Source organism: Panthera onca, chromosome C2 (assembly GCF_046562875.1).
Source record: "Panthera onca isolate mPanOnc1 chromosome C2, mPanOnc1 haplotype 2, whole genome shotgun sequence".
NCBI lineage: Eukaryota > Metazoa > Chordata > Mammalia > Carnivora > Felidae > Panthera > Panthera onca.
In genome coordinates, this window is record NC_138347.1 from 48178181 (window position 1) to 48190931 (window position 12751).

The 12751-nt window shown below is 39.4% G+C and overlaps 2 protein-coding genes across 5 annotated transcripts in view; one reads left to right on the forward strand and one right to left on the reverse strand.

Moving 5' to 3' along the window:
• TOMM70 (translocase of outer mitochondrial membrane 70) overlaps positions 1–10862 on the reverse strand; it is a 33804-nt gene extending 22942 nt beyond the window's left edge. The window contains exon 1 of the mRNA XM_060640839.3: positions 10266–10862. Within this exon, the coding sequence (XP_060496822.1) occupies positions 10266–10592 (327 nt within the window). The 5' untranslated portion in view covers positions 10593–10862. The remainder of the gene's footprint in view (positions 1–10265) is intronic.
• The window catches only part of LNP1 (leukemia NUP98 fusion partner 1), a 38633-nt gene continuing 36721 nt past the window's right edge, over positions 10840–12751 (forward strand). Inside the window, exon 1 of one of the 4 annotated variants that reach the window (XM_060640847.2) lies at positions 10840–10861. The gene's annotated coding sequence lies outside the window, so the exon portion shown is untranslated. The other 3 variants (XM_060640846.2, XM_060640844.2, XM_060640845.2) reach the window with 3 other exon arrangements.

Below are 12751 nucleotides of genomic sequence, written 5' to 3' on the forward strand. Positions count from 1 at the left end.
TTTGGAGGAAAACCTAAATGACATGGAATATAAATTCAGATGTTCCAACATCTACCTATCTGGAATTTAGAAGGAAAGGCACAGAATGGTGTGTTGAAGGAAATATTAGAAAAATTCCTGGAAGGGCCCCCGGCTGGCCCAGTCAGCAGAGCATGCAACTCTTGATCAGGGTTGTGAGTTCAAGCCCCACATTGAGTGTGAGCCCTAATTAAAAAAAAAGAAAAAAAGAAAAGAAAAGAAAAGAAAAATTCCTGGAGCTGAAATAACACACATTTTTAGACACATCATGGTGAAATTTGCCAACAAAAATCCTAAAAGTTTTTAGGTAGAAAAAACAGACTATCCACAAAGGAAAAAGAACCAAAGTGGTATTAGAATATCACCAACGTGGGGTACTAAAAAACAATGAAGTAACAACTTTAAAGTTCTGAAGAAAGATTATCTCCAATTTAGAATCTTATACCTAGCCAAACTAGTTTTTAAGGTTGACTGCAAGAACAGAAATAGAGGTAGTATAACTTCCTTATCACTAAAAATAGACCCAAAAGTAGGGCAAATTATCAATACAAGTAGAAAGGGGAGGATAAAGGAAAAAACAAAACAGGTTACATATGGCACGAATCATTAAACAGGTTAATAACAACATAGGTTAAATGTCAATAGGTTAAATCTCCATATTAAAAAATTTTCAAACTATGCTATCAGGCATAACCTAAAACAAAGTGACAGGTCAAAAAGACTATAAAAGTTAGAGAAGGCAAACACTAAGAAAAATAAGGCAGTATCAGACCAAAAAAGCATTAAAAAGCCTCAGATGGAACACAAAAGGACAGTTTTACTGATAAAAGGTTCAATTTGCCAAGAACACATCATAATCAGGAATCTTTATGGGCCAATAAAACTTCAAAATAAGGAAAGTTACTTTGATACTAAATATCAAGATAAACATTCTTCCAATTTTTGGCAAAACGTTTACAATGTTTCTAACTCATTTAGGACATGGCAAATACACATCCTTAAACACTAGGGACTGTTTATGTAGAAAATAATGTGGCATATTAAAAGCATGTGAGAATGAGAAGTATATTTGACTACAGACCTACTGAAGACTGTTTTTAAAAGTTTATTTATTTATTTTGAGAGAGAGAAAGGGGGGAGGGGCAGAGAGAGAGGGAGAGAGAGAATTCCAAGCAGACCCTGCACTATCAGTGCAAAGCCCAATGAGGGACTAGATCCCATGATCCCACCAACTGTGAGATCATGACCTGAGCTGAAATCAAGAGTCAGATGCTCAACCGACTGAGCCACCCAGGTGCCCCAGTATTTTTTTTTTTTTAACTTTTTTATTTTTTTAGAGAGAGAGAGAGAGCAAGCGAGAGCATGAGCTGGGGAGAGGGGCAGAGAGAGAGAGGGAGAATCTTACACAGGCGCATGGAGCCTGGTTCGACCCTGGGATCATGACCTGAGCTGAAATCAGAAGTCGGACACTCAACTGACTAAGCCACCCAGGTGCCCTTATTCAGTATTTTTAATAAAGATTTACAGATTAGATAAAAACATCTTCTGGACAGAGTAATGACCTTGTCTCCGCAGAAACAGGTAATGAACTCCTTCCTGTCTACTAGAAGTTTAAGGCCAAATAATATCATACAGAATACAAGAAGAGGCAGTTATAGCAAGGGCTGACAAGTTAAAAGAACAGACATATCTGGAGAGATGAGTACACAAGGCTTTCCTTTCTCTACTTAGAGGATGGATACTTATTTTTATCCAGCAAAGTCTAAATCAACTTAAAACCAACCAAGTGAATCTTTCAATTAGCTATTTTCCTCCATTAGTCGTTTTATATAATAGCTCCTTTTAAAAGTTATTAAAAATTCTTTAACTCCAGGGCACATGGCTGGCTCAGTTAGTAGAGCATGCGACTCTTGATCTTGGCGTTGTTGAGTTCAAGCCTCATGTTGGGCCTGAAAAGTCTTAAAAAAAAAAAAAAAAAAAGTCTTTTAACTCCTAAGGCCAAAATTAGAATCTGATTAACTTCTTTCTATTATACTGTAAAAAAAAACAATGGTTTGAATGACACTGTGTGGAAAAGGATCAAATTACATAGGCAAATCACCAAGTGCAAATTTTCTTCAGTTGCTTCCATTTCCACTCCAGAAAGCAAACCAAACCACATTTCTGGAGAGCACAACCTTGGTTAACATCCCTATCACCCCACGCCCACTGTCTGCCTCATTACTTTCTGTCCAACTATTTCCCTTCCTTAATAAAAATACAGACGGAGGGCGTGGGTGGGTTATACGTCTGACTTCAGCTCAGGTCATGATCTCGCAGCTTGAGTTCAAGCCCTGCACAGGGGCTCTGTACTGACAGCCCAGGGCCTGGAGCCTGCTTCAGATTCTTAGTCTCCCTCTCTCTCTCTGCTCCTCCCCCGCTTGTGCTCTCTTTCTCTCTCAAAAATAAACATTAAAATATTTTTTTAATAAAAAAAATAAAAATGCAGAGAAAGAATGGCATTACAGCAAGGACAGTACAGAAAAACTAATCATTTTGGCCCACTGATGAAATGTAGGACAAAAAGCTGGTTAACACAATGCCAGCCTTCCCCTACATCAGGAACTAGACCTTATTTTCACAAGCTTTGAGGCCAAAAGCAGGCAGAAATTAAAATAAATGCACTGGACAAAAAAGTTTGCATTAGAGAACACATGACTAACAATTCCTTATGAGGGATTTTAATTCCATCCTACAAGAATCCTTCACACTGCTTTTCAGTAATCCCCACCTGCCGCCACCAGTCTACATTCTTGAGTTATAATAAGAACTTTCATAATTAAAGATTGGAGTTAGAAAACAAGCTCAAAGACAATTTTGAAAGCATATTTGATAAATGAGATGCAGACATACTGATCTAAAACATAATGGGAACATCCTGAAATGCCAGTTTATTTCATACGGTTTGTTTGCATATCTATAAGTACTCAGGTGGATTAAAAGTCATTTAAAAACCATTTATGTTTAAAAGACATTTAAAAGCCATTTATGTTACTGGAAATCACTTTTGGTTTGGGTAGTCGTTTTCAGGTTCTGAACATTCCATAATATTTTACACTGAAGTTATGTGAAAATGCAGCTCTCTCTGCATTTATTACAACAAATTATTTTCTAATTGCTCTGAAAATTCTTTTTAACAAGTAAATTGTATCATTCCTTGCTCAAAACCTTCCAGTAACTTCCCACCACCAAGACCTACACACAAGACTCCAAACTTTCGTTACTCCACTTCAGCCACATACTCAATTTTCATACATGAGTGTGAATTCAAACTTCATCAATACTGGTTAGAATACAGAAGAACTATGAAAAAGATGTTGACATCTGCCTAGTATGTCACATAAAGTATGATTTAAAATGGTCTACTAGAAAACTTAGGTTTTTTCCCCCATGCATGATTTGGGTAAGTTCCATCTCTTTCATAATGAATAACTGTTCAGCAGAGTTAACTCCATGATTCCATGTGATTCTGCTAAATGAATTCAATAAATATTTGAAGCCAAATCTCACAAGGAATCCTGAAGTTAATGCATTAAGCAAAAAGGGCACCTGGGTGGCTCAGTCCCTTAAGCACTGGACTTGGCTCAGGTCACAATCTTGTGGTTCTTCGAGCCCCACATCGGGCTCTCTGCTGTCAGCACAGAGCCTGCTTCAGATCCTCTGTCTCCCTCTCTCTGCCCCTCCCCTGCTCACTGTGTCTCTCTGAAAAATAAATAAACATTTAAAAAAATCAACTGTCAAAATTACTTTTGACAAATCTTTAGCAGAGCACCACAATGGAGATGCATGGTAGGTGCTATTACTATCCTCATTTTACATAAAGAGCAACTGAAGGCCAGACAGTCAGAGTAACTTGCTCAAGGCAGGATTCAAACTCTAGCAATTCCACTCCAGGTTGCCTAAACTTTACTTCTGTACTGCATGGATTGTCATCCACATTTTATGAAGATTATTATTACAGTCACATCCAGATTCACACTCTGGAACTGAAACAAAACAGATTCAGATATCCTATCTTGCTAACTACTAACTTTAGGGCAAAAGGTCTTTAAATGAAAAGACAAAGAGAGTCATCAGCACAATCAGATCTTTTTCTTTCTTTATGCCAAGGAAATATAACTGAATTCATTTTAATAAAAAGCACATTTGATGTGACTCCACAATCAACAGGATAGTCTTTACCCTGAAGGAACACTAGAGGCAGGTCAAGAAACAAGTAGACTGGCAGCTTCTCTAAAGAATCACCACTGATTAAAAAATCGGAAACCCCTATTCACATCGGGAAAATGTGATTAGGTAATTAGTAAACTGTGTAACTAATAACTAGAAAATTATTAGAACCAAAGTAGCAACTACATATAAATATACACACATATATCCAAAAGTATTTGGGTAAGACACAAGAATTAAAAACAAGTAACTCAGGTAATAAATCTAAAAGGAAACAATGAAAAACACAGTAAATATGTAGGTCTCCTCTCCATAAGCACTGTGCTAGAACTTGTCAAACAAGAGGCAAAACCTACAAATCTACCCTGTACCTTTTGCAGAGGCTAATCTACTCTGGAAAAACAAACAAGTAACATTTAAAGACCAAAGGAACAGATATTAAGGTATAATGCCAGGAAATTTAGTAGAATACAAAGTTGAAAAAAAAGTAATGGAGATTTGATAGTCAGTGAAGGTTACTTACAGGAATGTGCTCTGGAACAAAAATGACTAATAAAGAACAGCCAGGAAAATACTCCAAGGAGGAAAAACCACACACACACACACACACACACACACACACACACACACACACAATTCAGACCAGAAAGGGTCCTTTAAAACAAGTCCTGCAATGGTAACATTGACTACATTATAGAAAGCTTTCAATGATAGACATTTGGCAATAAGGAGTCACTGTAAATGCTCAGCAAATATTTACAAAATATTATTCTGATAATCACGTATAGTTACTGTGAAAGGAAATGAACTGGAATCAGGTAATCTATGTGTAAGAAAATAAAATGGGTATCACCCTAATACACATTTACATATATCAAAATATAGACAAAGTGGTTTAACACTGTTTCTTTTCAATGGCTTCATTCTCTTAAATTTACCAAATTCCAAAAGCATATTTAAAAATTCGAATCCCAGCTTAACAGAAGTAGCAATCAACTGTGGAAAACTTATAGCATGAGAAAGTCTTTTAAAAATACTTTTATCAACCAAATATTACTTTTATATGAATAAAACCTATTATATGAATAATACCTGAGATAATAAGTCCTTTCCTGTATTGTATCCCAATATTTCAAAAATCTACAACCAACCCCACCCACTGAATCATAATACAGAACACTCTTTACCTAAGAATTCATTTGTAAGAATGCAGCTTCTGCAGGATTATGGTTGTAGTTCATACAAAATCAAGTGATTTATAAAAAGAATGTCTAAGTAAGGTTTAAGACTGTTATACCAAGTTCTAGGTTGATTGGTGGAATAAAAATGAAAAGCTGAATTCTGAAAAAATATTCAACTTGTGGAGATGTGGACATACACACACACACACACACACATACACACACACACGTCAAAGAATGAAGCTTCATTGGTACACTGACTCAACACCTGCTTTGTACAAGGCATTTATTAGGTTCTGAGAATAGTGAGATAGAGCCAGTCCCAGCCTTCACATAGTCAAGAGTATAGTAGGAAAGATATAAATAAGCAACTCTAGTACCATGTGGTAAGTGCTAAGGAAGGGAAAAGTTCAGTGTTATGTAATCACATAACCTATGCCCAGGTAAAGGGTTCAGAAAAGGTTAAATGATCTACATGTTGTGACTTGAAGGATGAGAAGGTAGAGTATTGGGCAGTGTTCACAGAATATCCAAAGCCAAGAAATAAGAGGAAATGTCAAGAGATAAAGTTGAAGAGGTAAACAGGATCAAGATCATGGAGGATCTTAAATGACGATGAGTTTGAACTTTATCTGTTGGGCAATGAACAGAACACCACTTAATGATTTTAAGCACATAACTGTCAGGATTTTATTCTGGTAGTGACAAATGGATTCAAGGAAGACAATGAGAGTAGCAGTTATTCAGTTGAGAAATAATGGCCGTGTGAATGTAGCAGTCAGGCTTAAAACTCTTCTGGATGTTTTTCTGGATTAGATGTGGAGAATATGCCAATAGTTAAAAGTTAAGGATGATATCCAAGTCTCTGGCTTAGGAAAGTAGTCTGATGAGGCACATTAGTTGGTATTCTCAAGAAAAACAGGAAGGAGTCTGGATGTGAAATACCTGTAAGGTAATGAAGTGAGAATTCCCCCTTAAATTTGGGCCTCTTGAGAGGTGTAGGCTATACACAAGAAATTAGGAAGCTATCAGTATACGTGATAAGTTCCTGCACAGCAAGCAAGTATCCAGTGAAGGTGTGGAAAGTAAGAGAATGCTTATGATAGAACCATGAAGGTCACCAAAAGGAAGAGGTAGAGAAAAGAGCCTGGAAAGGAGACCAAGAACAATCAGCAAGGGAGGTATCAGGAATTTTTTAAAAGGCAAAGGAAATCAGAATACAAGATGTCAGAAGCCACAGGAAAAGTTATGAAATTAAGAGAAGACAATGTAAAATACTGCCAAGGATCAAGTTAAGATAAAGACTGAAAGGTGTTCACTGTACTTGTTACATAGAAATGTCACTGGTGACCCTGATTTTTCTTTAAAGTTTATTTATTTTGAGAGTGAACAAGTGGGGGAGGAGCAGAGAGAGGGAGAGAGAGAATCCCAAGCAGACTCCGTGCTGTCAGCACAGAGCCTGATGTGGGGCTTGATCCCATAAACCATGAGATGACGACCTGAGCCAATACTAAGAGTCAGATGCTTAACTGAGCCACCCAGGTGACCCAGTGACCCTGATTTTTAAAAAAAAAATGACTAGAAACAAATCATTTGAGGGGAGAGAATTACTTCATTTCAAAGATGACTGAAAACACCAGGTCACTCAGTCTTTGCTCTCCTAATTAAAATGCTTAAGTACATTTCTCCTTTCCCATTCTAGAGGGCTGACTTAGATTAGTGGTTTCTAACCATTTCATGTGGGATAACTACTGTGCAACATTAAAAAAGCTTGAACACCAGAATAACTGTATTTTTTTTATCAGATTAAAAAACAACAGGATAGAACGCTACTATAGCCAATCAAAGTTTTAAATAAATGCACCTTTCAAAAAATCCTGTTTGAAAAAAAGAAATACCTAAGACATCTGTGCAGCCAGAATACCATACTTGGTATATATGTGGGTGTGGTAGTCCCTTGTGATACCTCAGACACTCAGAGATTGAGAAGCCATATGGATAAGATGATCTTCAAAGAATCTTTCCAACTTTGGAAATCTGTAATTCTTCAAGTCTTTTTAAAAACATTACTGAAGCAAAATAGCACCTTGTGGTAGGTTTTCCAGTGCCCCCAAATGGAACATGATTTAATACTTGAAGTATTTCAATGTCAGATGCTATCAACTGTAATTAGATGCCTTTCTTTAGTGAAATCCTAAAATCCCCATTAATTAAACAGAAATATGAATTTCTGCTTTTACTTTCCGGTGTTTATTCCAGAAAAAAAGATAACTGGATACAGTCTACATTGTACACAAAAATCTCAAGCCAGCCAGTTTTATTAGTTCATTTTACATTAAGGCAAACATAGGCCAACAGACAAAAAGCAATGATTTTCTGTTTTATTCACTGAACCTTGAACAGACAGTATTTGTCCATTCCTTCATTCCCTTAAAAATTATAGCTATTGCTCAGGTGGAGAAAGAACAGAGCATCAGGATTCTGCCAGTTTTTCCTCAGTTGAAACAAATGACTTCCTTATTTACAAAACCCACTAAGGTTGCCAACTGAAAGGTGCTATTCAAATATAAAGCAATTTCTCCAACCACAGATAATAAATAAATTATAACTAGTGGTCAGTTATATTTAGATAAATCTAATAATAATTCTAAGGACCAGACTATAAAAAAGACAAAAAATAGTCTTCCAGTATTTATTGGTCCATCAGTAAAAACACAAATTTCCTTTACAAAAATGGAAAAGACATTCCTACTGTTGCTTTAGTGAAGAATCATTTAGTAATTCAAAGCAAGAATATAAGCCCACAAATTCCACAAGGTGAACAACCATATGTGTGTTTTGCTCAGTTTTATTTAAGGTCAAAAATAATAAATCATTTTAGAGCAGTTCAAGTTACACAAAGAAGTCAATCTTAAAATCTAATTTTTAGCAGCAGTGAATTAATAAAAAATTATTCTGATAAAATGACAAAACACTCCAAAAATTTAAAAATCATCACCCTGTTATCCCAGGCAATGCTGGAAAACTAAAAATGGACTCAAGAAAATCTAAAATCTGTAAGACAATTTGCTAAATTCTATACCAATGGTGTACTAAATTCAAACACCAAATGAGTGAGACAGGGAAGTTTTGTTTTTTTTTTTTTTTTTTTTTTTCAACGTTTTTTATTTATTTTTGGCACAGAGAGAGACAGAGCATGAACGGGGGAGGGGCAGAGAGAGAGGGAGACACAGAATCGGAAACAGGCTCCAGGCTCTGAGCCATCAGCCCAGAGCCTGACGCGGGGCTCGAACTCACGGACCGCGAGATCGTGACCTGGCTGAAGTCGGACGCTTAGCTGACTGCGCCACCCAGGCGCCCCATGGGAAGTTTTTGAAACTACAAAAAAATGTCAAAAAGTTTCATGTGTAAGAATTATTTTTTTTTAGTGATTATAGAACTAAAAGCTTTTATATATTTCTCATTCATTCATTATTCTTCCGTGATTAAAGTTAAACTAACAAATGAAATAAAAATGACCAGAGAATTTCAGATTTGTCATTAGCATTCAGAATCACCAATTTTCAGGGCTGGAAAAAATGAGACTGAAAGAGAGTATTTTAATTCTCTTATTGTATGGGATGACACTAAGATCAGAGTGATCAAATGACTTTCCCAAGGTAACTATGCTGGAGAGCCCACCATAAAGTGCACATTTCCTAGTTCTCCAGTCCATAGGTTCTTCCAGCTTACTACACTGCATTTTTCTACATTAAAAAAAAAAAAAAAAAAAAAAAAAAAAAAGCTGGGGTGAGGGGGCAATGTTTTACTCTGCCATTGCAAAGACTGTCTCTGGCTCTCTTCATGGCCTAGCACAATGTCTGACATATATTAGGCATGAAGTTATGGTAGTTCACTCCCACATAAAACTTCCCTTAAAGCTTATTTGACTACTTAGCAAAACCATGTCTTTAACCTGAATAATGTAAGGTGGAAATGACTTGCAAATGTATTTAACTGGGAGTTTTTTGATCAAAGGTTTCAATGAACTCTGAGTTACTCTGGAATTACCACTGTACAATCCGAGAGGCAGATAAAATCCTCCACCCCACCCTATCCCAGTATTGTTAAATGTAGCCAGGTCAATTGCCCACAGCTGTCAGATACCAAAAGGATTTAACAGTCTGTTCAACAAAACCATACAAAGTAGTTCAGCAGATACTCTGATGCATGGCCTGACATCAAAGAACCTTTATCACGCAGCCCAGGCTTGGTCTGGTAATTTTTCAGGTAAAATTTAAAAACGAATTTAAGATGCTTCTACCCAGAAAGTTTAAAAACTCATTCCCATAGATAAAAAAGCAAATGCTACTCAACACCATTTCGCTTTGCCAACCAACAGTCACTGTATTTACCCATCCCATACCCTGAGACTTCAAATAACGGGGTGGCTCATTATTAAAGGTTATTATCTATCAAATTCTAGGCCTTGGAAATCACAATTCCTATCAACCACAATGTACTAATCGTTCAGGGAATTTGGCTTCCTTCACTAGTTAAACACAATCATCACATTTGCAAATATCCCCCGTACCCAAAACACCAGAGATAAATGCTGTGTCACTCAGAAAAACACAAAAAACAAAAAACCCCACATATGTATTTTTCTGAAACTAAAAGGAAACTGTCAAAGAAGGCCGCTAACCTGTGCCCTCGGGCTATTCCAATCCCTACAAAAGCATCCAGAAATGTGCGTCCCTAAACTCATGTGCTTCCAGGCAGCTTTCGTCTGACGGGAAGCCCCCTGACCTGCACAATTCGTCAAGAAAAGGCTGCACCCGCTGGGTTCCACCTCCACGGCCCAGGGCTACTTCTCACCATTTCCAGGTGAGCACCGGAGCCGTCGGGATGTCCGCTGCCCGGGGCCGGACTGGCCCTACCCTCCGGGGTCTTCCGCTCGCTGTTGCGCTTTAAGCCGCCGGCGTCTCCTCGGCCCCCAGCCTCCCGGCGCCGCCGCTGCCTGCTCCACAGGTACATGGCACCTGCACCTAGCAGCAGGGGAGCCCCGACTGCCAGCGCCAGCTGCCATCGCGGCAGGCCCCCAGTGCCGGGGCCTGCAGTCGCACCGCCGCCGCCCACCCCACTCCCGGAGCTGGGCGCAGCCGCTGCGACCACCGCCGCCTCCACAGGCTTAGAGGCGGCCATGACTGAGTGTCCTCCGCCACCGCCTCACTGCTCGTCGCGGGCGCCTCAGTCACCAGGTAGCGTGCGAAGGAAGACCAGAAGGAGGGAAGGGAGGCAATGAGCGAGCGAGCACGCTGGGAAGCAAGAGCGGACGACAGAAAAGGGCCAGAGGTCACCGGAAGCCCAGGGCATGCCGGGCCAGACCCTACCGTCCTTCTCCTCCCGTCTTAACCGTAGGCGGGAACGGAAATAGGGGAGAATTACTTCCGGGTTAGGGGGAACAGGGCGTCGTAAGTGGCTCCTTCTCTTTCTTTAAGCCCCCTCACTGTTTGTGACACTAGCTTCTGGAGTCTTCGGCCTCCAGTGGTAGCCAGTGTCGTCCTCTCCGTCTTCAGAGGGTCCTCTTATCTTGAGAAGCGGAGGAGGGGCGCATATAAGTCGGATCTACAGTGCGCAGGCGGTCAGTGGAGGATTTGCAGCAGCCCTACGAATGGGCGGGAGTGGCTGAAGAGTTGTGAATGTTATTGGCTGGCAGGAGCGGTGGGCGGGGCGTAGCCCAAATAGCCCAATTTATTGGTAGAATTTGGGCCTCGTTTTCCCGTTTCAGCCACGTAGGCGCTTCTTAGATTCTCAGGTCCTGTAGCTTGGTTTTCTGTCTTCATGTCTGTGAAGCCAGTGGATTAGAAGGACTTGTAAAGGTGTGTTAAAGAAGAGCTCAAAGCCATAGGTAGCCTGTTGTGTCACTGATTCTTTTATGTCTACTATGGCCAGATTTTAGTTTGGAGGCATTTAGATTGGGGGCAGATAGCAGAAATCAGACTTGGGGGAAACGGGTAAATCTAAATTTGCTTCGGCCAAAACGGTTTGAGTCCCTATGGTTCACCGTCTGCACCAGTACGAAAGCGATGATGATGTACGGGAACTGAGTGGGTAGAAATGCGAAGACCCAGAGTTCCCACCTACTAGCGGCTTTCCAGTACATATTTGTGCCTTTTGCTGGATTTCTCCTGACACACCAGCCCACATCGCGATCCCTGGAGCACCCGCGCCCTCTGCAGTGCTTTGATCCGCCCGCTGTCTTGGGTGTTTTGCACTAGCTGTCTCAGATTTCTTGCTTCATTCCTAAACCGAAATGTCAATCCATAGCTTTCATATATCGAATAGCTTTGTCAAGTCCTTTCCCCGTGCTCTGGACCAGACATCTTAAAATACAAGAATTTCCCTTGCAAGGAATTTTTCGGAATTCATAGTATTTTCAATTGGAAAAGGCAGGTATTACTAGAGAACCAATTCAGAGCTATGACTCCCTATTTCAAATACACTGGTCTGCAAACCCTTATATTAAAAATTTACAAATGATCATTTTGCTTTGGGGCACAACAGAATTTTCAATATCACAGTAGAGCTACATAAAGATTGAAATACAATGTATTTCAATCCAAAATATCCAAAATAGACGGATTAAATTAGAATGGGCTGATTTGAATGTTTCAGGATCATTGCTTTTCTCCCGCTTCATGTAGATTCCAGTTAGTAAATTGCTTTCAGGTAAAGGGATTCCTTAGTAACAGACTAAAAGATGAGCTAAAAATAATAGCAATTGGGGCGCCTGGGTGGCTCAGTCAGTTGGGTATCCGACTTCGGCTTAGGTCATGATCTCACAGTCCCTGAGTTGGAGCCCCGCGTGGGGCTCTGTGCTGACAGCTCAGAGCCTGGAGCCTGCTTTGAATTCTGTGTCTCCCTCTCTCTCTGACCCTCCCCATTCATGCTCTCTGTCACAAAATAAATAAACGTTAAAAAAAAATTTAAAAATAATAGCAATAGAATTGAGTTGATCAAATAGTGGTTGGGGTAGGTAGTCCTCTTCCTTCTTGATTCCCAAACCTCAAAGGAAAGTCTTCTGACCCTTAATGTAATTTCACCCTTGCCTCTTCAGAATAGAATTAGGATTTTTCTTTCTTGAAATTTCCATTTTTCAGCAGCCTCGGGGGATTGTAGAATGCTAGTAATTACTACTGGCAGGAACTAAGTCATTTGAAGGTTTTTATTTTTAGCTGTTACTTATTTATCAGAATAGGTAACATTGTTATGGTTGCAATACAAGTTATAAAAGTTTTACTGTGAAAAATCTCCCTGTCCCCAGCCACCCAGGTCCCCTTTCCAAAGACATCAGTGTTAGA